We start from the raw sequence: 8,238 nt of genomic DNA, 5'->3' as shown, positions 1-8,238 counted from the left end.
AGACCTTTCATTACTGAATCTCACAACATTTAGGGTTTATTTAACAAATGACCTGCACCATACTTATATTTGGATTTAAACTTCTGGTAAGAATTTCAAATACTTAATGAAACTAGAAAAAATTTAAATTTTTGTAATACATATGCATGGATATATGTGTGTGTGTGTGTATATATATATATATATATAAGGAATCATAGCAATGACTTAAGGTATCAGAGATTTCTGTAGACATTTCATGAATAGTGTTAGAATGGAGTACCTCGATTTCACAAGTTGAGTTAGTGTTTAGTGTTCTTCATGTTACAGTTTATTTCAATTATTCAGGGGTATATTACAATAAGTGTATTATTGTTGAGTAAAAACATGTGAAATTTAGAACTTCAATTTATGGAAACCTGATGAAGGGCTGTTGCCTGAAACAAACTTTGGGCAAATTTTTCATCATTATTACATTTTCTATTTTACATACTTTAATTTATGGGATTCATTTGACATTAAATACATGTACGTATCTATAAACTAGAATTCAAGCAGAAGTATACTTAAGATATTGTTTAAATGTTGATTTACCTTCAGCGTTTTTACCTTGGATTTTCAGTCTATATATTTTGAATATGTTGCCAGCTAAGTCAAACACTGACTGGTAAATCAGAATTTTAAACTTTTGCTAGAACAACTTTTTTTATATGGTTTATTATGATGGAAGTTAGTTAACAGGAAGATTATTATACTACTCTGATGGAATGGTGTGTTTGTTGCCTCCATTTGTTCATCAGTGTAGACTTAATGAACATAAGAAGTTAGAAGCAGTACTCTGTCATTTTAAGGGAAGAAATGATTGAAGATTTTCCAAGGGGGTTGTATCAATTGTTAGTATATTATAGTGTAGCTGTGATATTTGTCAGAGGATTACTGTGAAACTGTTATTAATTAATATTATATTATAGTGATGTTAACGAAAGTGTTAATTTCATTCTATATTGGTTTGTATAACAGTGGATAACAACACATGGGCATAACAAAACATTTATTCTAATAGCACTGAAACTTAACGTAGATCTTTCCTACTTGCTCATGGGATGGGCATGAAAAGTACAGGTTTTCTGAGGTGGAATAGGTTTCCACTTCCTGGCAAGCTTCACCATTGCCGCTGCATCCATGAGTCCAAACCCAAAGGAATGACTTACTAACATAAAAAATAAAGTAAATTAGTAAACAATCAAAAACACGATAAAAATCAATCTGTAGATAAAAAAAAAAAGCTTACTGTTTGTTTATAACTTTTCAAAACACTAAGCATTAGTTGTTTATACAAAGAGTTCTAAATTACAAATTTATTCCAAAATATTTGACAACTAAAACCTGTATAGAGTTTACCGTATAGAAAAAATTATTTTCATACCTTATAAAAAACATATCTATAATCAATACATTAACATTTTCCTAATCTGAAAATATATTTCCGAAAGATACTCATCTTTTCACATAGAAAAGCTATTTTCACTGCTCATCTTCCTGAGAGAATTGCATGTCATTAGCCTTGAAGTAACTCCCACCTAATTTCATGTTTTAATGTGAACTGCACTGGTGCATGATGTCATTATCATGAAACAAAATCCCTCCAACAATAGGAGGGTAACATAGCCTCCATGTGCAGTAACTCCCCCTGTGCCCTTGCACTCGTGATAACTTCATTCTTTGACACGGCAAGACAAAAATGAGCACCAGAAATGGGGAGAATGGGAGGGTATGCATACTGAGGTATCGATCAAAAATACATTTTCATATTAGGAAAATGTTAACTACCAATTCAAAAATTAAATTTCACACATAGAAAAGTTAGAACTCCACACTGAATTGGTGGAGGGGGCAAAATGTTACCTAAATGAGCTCCTTTCAGAAAGCACCCGAAAGGAATCCCATGGACTGTGACACCTGATGGCACACCCGTGGGAGACCGCATCTCATCTCAATCAGGGTATACTCTTCACCCAAAGTGTAGGAGAGGAAAAGGCTGATGAACCCTATGTATCGCAAGGGCAGGCGGATGGAGAACATGACTGTCCAAGAACTTGTACACTTGCATTCAGTGAGCCAATATGTGTAGTATAGTTAGGGTACATTCAGACCATACCCTGTGTGCTCACCTTGACTCTACTGAACAGACTCTGGCTGCAGAAGGAGAGCACTGTAGTAAGTGTTATGGTTTTGTATAGTATGTGCTCACCTTGACTCTACTGAACAGACTCTGGCTGCAGGAGGAGGGCACTGTAGTAAGTATTATGGTTTCATATAGTATGTGCTCACCTTGACTCTACTGAACAGACTCTGGTGGCAGAAGGAAGTCACATTAGCTTATATCATACGTTCAGTGCATTGAGTACTTATCTCAACTGAACAGGCTCTGGCTGAAGGAAGAAGATACAAGTAATATGTGTTATAGTTTTGAGGGGTGACCTGTGCTACACTGACAGTGTCACCACAACTCCAATTCTCACCATATTGAGCTATGTTCAACTGGTGGGGATTCTTCATGGTCCACCACTCAAGTATGTAGGAACTAGTAAGTGGCAAGGTTCTCCTGTGCTCTACTCAAGGAAGAAGGGTAGAATTAACATTAGGGAGACTCGGAGAAATGCCTGGATCCCCATCACACCTCCAGCCAGAAAGCTCTTTTACTGGAGACAGTACAGTGGGTAACCATAAAACCCTATTTTTAAAAGCTAGCAAACACGAGCCAAATAAGTCAGCAGAACACTTCCCTGCTGCTGGCTTGTTTCATGATGATCCATGGAATAGGTAGTCTGGATTAGACACATTGAGTACATATATATTCCACAAGAATACCTCAAGTGGTCTTGTGGAACATCCCATCTCAACATTGGGCACTCGTAAAGCCAGGACGGATGATGTGAGTGCTTTTCATTATCCTGGTTCGATGCAAATTTTGGATAAGTATATGCTGGGAGGCAACACCAGCCATCTGGTGGGATCCTATGAAATTCAAAAGGAGCTCTGAAAAAGAAACAATATTCACCCTTCTGAAAGATGGTGAAGCGATTGAAGAATGGTGACTAATGGAAGCAGAAAATTGGTAGGAGACAAAAAAACCAGATGGTGAAGATAAGGAGAGATTAATGTGTGGAAAGTCATCCACATATCTACCTGGAGGCCTTCATCCTAGGACCAGTGAAGATGAGGTGCAATAGAATGAGAAAGTAACAAAGCAAATACAAAAAAATTTGAAATAGTCCATGGGCATCCACATACAGAAATTAACATATCAAGAGGAGTTGACACATCCATTCAGTAAGGGTAGAAAGAGAGAAGTCCCTGGAAGAAGAGGGGTCCCAGGGTAGGGACAGAAATGGGAGAGGTCCATGATAAGGAACACCAAACAGGACATAGGAGCTGTTCTGGGTTCAACTGATCAAACAGGTTATAGACAGAATGGAGATAAAAAAAAAAAGGGGGTGTGGTTAACTTCCTGAATGGTTGAAGTCTTAGGAAGGAAAGATCAAAACCAAACCAAAAAACATGGTAGTAATTATGATTAAAAACGTTTAATCCTAAACAGTAATGTTTATGACTGAACGCAATTGGGGATGTTCAGAAAAATTTCTCTTCGTCCCCACTCAAGATATTACAATTTAGAAAAACTACTTGAGAAAAAAATAAAGAAATAAAGAAGAATATAAAAATAAAATAAAAACCTTGCATATTTGATTTTTCAACTTGAATGTTATGAATGTCAAGCAAGCAAAAGTAAAAGAGCTGAAGGCCCCACCAATGTGGGCTATCAAACAAAATCAACAGGTGTGGATCTATAGATCCAATACTCAAAATTTTTGACGTAGAAGCAAAATGGGAGTACCCCGAGAAAAAACCACTTTCACTACCCGGACGCCAAATATTCTATCTAGGTAGTGCCTGAGCTAGGAATCTGAAACAAGAGGAACAGCTTCGATGATTATAACACTACATATTAATAATTACATATAAAATATGGAGACTTGTGGGTGCGCCATGTGTTAGGTGTTGCGGCTAGTGTTGAAAATTGCTGTGTTAACAAGTTTCTTGTACTGGCTATCCAATATATCTTTTAGCTAGTTTTGTAATTCTTTCTTTAAGACTGGGTATAATGTTAAGTGAATCTAAGTAGGTAGATGGGGTGTATTTCAGTAATCTCAGAGTTGTTTGGATTGTTTGACATTGTAATGCTTCAAGTTTTGTCATTAGATCATTTAATATGGCTGCATGATTACATGTAACATGGTTTGATGTATAATTTGTGGATATTGAGTTAGGTGCACAGCCTTTCTGAGTGCCTCCTATTTTCTTTAAGTACATGATCCGTTGACTGACTGATTTGCGTACTTTTTAAAATGCTTTGTCCAGTTTAGCGATCTATTAAAAGTAATGCAAAGAAATTTAACAGTTTTAGTGAAATTAATGTCAGAACCTGGTAGTGTTAGTTTTGTTTGAGTAAGTTTTTTCCTTTTCCTTCTAAAGCATCGGTAAAATGTAATGGCCTGTATTTTGACTGGATTTAATGCAACACACCACTTTTTACACCATGATGTTATATGATTTAGAGAAGTTTGAACTTTCTTAGTTGCAGTAAGTGGGTCTCTTGACGTGCTCCAAATAGCTATGCCATCCGCGTATTGAGAGGCATGAGTATACGCGAGTTTTGGAAATGGAATGTCATTCACATAGATTATGTAGAGCAGTGGGCTAATAGCAAAACCCTGCAGGACACCTGCCTGTATTTCGATTGAGTGTGATAGGGTTTTGTTGAACCGAGATCTGGCTTGTCTTTTATTAAGGAAATTTGATGTCCAGCATATTATTATGTGTGGGAAGTTAAGTTGGATGAATGCTTGAAATATTGTTTCTGTTAGTCTAACTAGGTGGTCTGCGGTTTGTCTTTTATGACGTGCTGCATTTTGTATGTCAGTGATATTATTGGCTTCTAGGCAGAATAGAAGTCTATCTGTGATTATTCTTTCCATTAATTTACATGTGGACTTACTGGTCCATAGTTGGCTGGATTTTGTAGATCAGGGGTTGATTTTGGGATTACAATACTGACTGCAAATTTCCAGTGTTTAGGGAAGTATCCTGTTTTCAGTGATAGATTATACAGAGTGGTCAGATATGTTAAGTACTTGTCTGGGAGGTTTTTAATTACTATATTTCAAATAGTCCTCACCTGAGGCAGTCTTTTTTAGTTTTTTGATGTGCATTTTAATTTCAGAGCATGTGATCGGACGTGTTATATCATTCGGTGAAGGGTTCGAATTGTTATCGGGGTTTTGTGACATACGGAATTTTGATTTGAATATGTCATCAGAAAGCAAGAAGCCAATGGCTTGAACATGGTCCTGGAACTGATGCTTCCTGGACAGTTGGTGTAAGAAACAATCATGGAATTGACTAAGTGTATCATGACCAAGTGATCCACCAGTACAGACAGGAATGGGAACATGACCAATGAACAACAAGAAGTTCTAGTACACTGATGTGGAGTGAATGCTCGTACTGTTTCCAAATACCAGAAGTCATGCCTTCATCCAGAGGTGTGTCTCAATCAGAGAGGGAAGCATCAGTGAAGAAACAGATCCGGTATGAAAGCCAGTAAAGGAATGCCAGAATAAGTATGGGCACAGTCCAGTCACCATGATAATTCCTCGAGGAGAAGATCACAAATGAAGAAAATGGAGCCCAAGAAAGATACCGTTGTGTCTGCAAGATCTACTAGAGGAAGTACGTGTGTGTGTGTGTCCCCCCAAAAGAATGAGGAGTTTCAAGGCCCTCACAATACCCATGAATACAAAAGGGGCCGATGCTATGTCATAGGGAAGAAAAAGGAATGGGAAAACATGAAAGTGATGGACAAAATGTAGAAAACAGATACATGATGGGTCAATAGTGATAAGTAGGAAAGTGTCCGAGACATCAACCACGACCACCTGCATATCAAGTGGAAAAGATAATAGACAGGATTAGAGGAGGAGAAAAGGAAATGGGAAGGTCACTGACAAGAAGAGTAATGAAAGAGAAGGAGGCCTGGAATCTGGAATGGAGAGGTTAGAGGTAGAGAGATCCAGATGAGGAAAAGGAGTATAGGACAATAAAGATTAAAAACAGGAGAAGATAACAAGGACTGAAGCTGTATAAGGTCCAGGTCTCCAGAGAGAAATGAATACCACTGAAGACATCCAGCTGAAAAAAGGAAGCCCAAAAAAAGACCATGTACACAAGGAGGAGGAAGGAGTACATTAAAGAGGAAAGTAACCCAACCTAAAATGTATCAACATCAGGAAAACAAGGAAAGGAGGGTAGAGCAGAAGAAAAGTAACAGATTAAGGTGGCAAAGAGAATGGAATAAACTTCTACAAAAAAAACCATCTGAAGTACAAAGAAGTGCTTCAGACAAAACATGGAGGTAGGAAAGGAAATACAGGAAGATATTGGGAAAAAGATAAAAATCCAAAAATCGAAAACTAGAGAGTGAAATAGAAGGCAAAGGGCCAAATAAATTCCAAGGATAGGGAACTGAGAATGGGAAAGAAAGGTCAACAATTCAGGAAAAAAAGTTATAAATGTGAGGGAGACAAGGCATTTGGGTGTGAGAGAAGAGCTATTAAAGAAAGAAAGAAAGGATACAGTATAAACCACAATAACAAGCAAGAAGGAAAGACAAGGTAAGCCCCAAGAATTGGGAACATGGAATAAAAAACAATAAATATTAAATGATACAGGCAAAAGATAAAGAAAGGAACATACCTGTGAATGAAATCCTGAAAGAGACTGGTAAGTTAAGGTAATTTCATAAATGGAAAGGCACTACCCAAAGCAAATCAGATTAAATTTACAATTCAATAGATGATTTCTGACTGAGGAGGAAGAATTTTAACCATAAGGATGGAAGTAGAAGGTCCAGTAAGCACATGCTTGTCCACAACATATTGAACAATGACTGCAACATCCCAAAAAGCCATAGTAGAAATAAGACTTTCGTGTGTAATAACATCATCCACAAAGAACTAAGTATAAGTCACCATCATTGGAAAATTCATGATAAAAAATTAAAGCATTTGAAATAAAAGCCAAAGAAAACAAAAATCAAAGTTCCATTGACAAAAGCAAATCCCAACAAGTTGAACTCAGATGAGAAAATTCAAACACATCTGTTCCATACAATACTGAAGAGAAGAATAAAGTTATCATGAGTTGCAAGTGCATAAGAGGATTTACTGCACATGGAGGTTGTGTCACCCTCCTATCGATGGAAGGCTTTTGCTGCATGGTGATGTCATCATGCACCAGTGCAGTTCACATTAAAAAATGTGAAATTAGGTGGGAGTTGCCTCAAGGCTAATGGCATGCAAGTCTCTTAGGCAGATGAGCAAAAAAGCAGTGGCATTAGTAAGTTGCCCTGTATACCCCATGATGTGTGTGTGGGGGGGGGGGACAATTTCTTTTAAGTAAAAAAGTACTGTTTCATCAGAAACCATGAGCATCCAGAGAAAAGTTTGGAATATCTCAGAGTAGAGTCCTGGCTGACCCTGAATTCATTTTCTTACAAAATGTGCAGGGGGGGCCCTGCCACTTTGAGCTAAACCACTGTGAGGAAGATAACTTTTCTGTGTAAAGATGCGAGTTATAATCTTAGAAATTAGTTTCTTCAAAAACAATAACATAAAAAAAAAATTCACATGTAAAGACTTATCTCCACAACACTCACTATTAGGATAGAGAAGTTTTTTCTTAACACTCAACAGTTACATAGGGGAGTGTCTTCTTAACACCTGACTAGTTAGGTAGAGGAGTGCCTTATTAACTTCATACTTATTGAAATTACCCATTTGTACAGAAACATAAAAAAGTAAAGGCAACCCTATAAAATTGTAAAAGCTGACCATGTCTAAACTAATTAAACCATACAAATACAATAATACTACCTCCACCACATTTCATGGTTGAGACACAACCATTATATATAAAGCATTAACCACTTTGGTATCAAGGTAGCCATTGACTCAACCAAGACAAGACTTTTAAGAAGGGGAAGAATTTTTATTCAGCCCCTTACTCCCGAAGATGCAGTTTATCTCTGTTCCCCATGAAACTCCAACCCACCAGTTACTTGTAAACCTCCCAGAGTTAATTCACAACTTTTCTCTGTTTTTCTTAGAAACGTCGACCAGTCCATCTCAACCGATGACA

At 37.2% G+C, this 8,238-nt stretch overlaps 1 protein-coding gene across 4 annotated transcripts in view; it reads right to left on the bottom strand.

Moving 5' to 3' along the window:
- Window positions 1–8,238, bottom strand: part of LOC106468227 (furin-like protease 1) — a 114,075-nt gene that overhangs the window by 14,139 nt on the left and 91,698 nt on the right. For all 4 annotated transcript variants that reach the window (XM_022396559.1, XM_022396558.1, XM_022396560.1 and 1 more), the window contains exon 11: window positions 1,072–1,189. In XM_022396559.1, coding sequence (XP_022252267.1) covers window positions 1,072–1,189 — 118 coding nt within the window. The remainder of the gene's footprint in view (window positions 1–1,071; window positions 1,190–8,238) is intronic.

The sequence above is a fragment of the Limulus polyphemus genome, unplaced genomic scaffold, assembly GCF_000517525.1.
Source record: "Limulus polyphemus unplaced genomic scaffold, Limulus_polyphemus-2.1.2 Scaffold2923, whole genome shotgun sequence".
Lineage (NCBI taxonomy): Eukaryota > Metazoa > Arthropoda > Merostomata > Xiphosura > Limulidae > Limulus > Limulus polyphemus.
The sequence above is the reverse complement of the archived record's forward strand: the minus strand, read 5'-3'. Positions and strand labels throughout refer to the sequence as shown.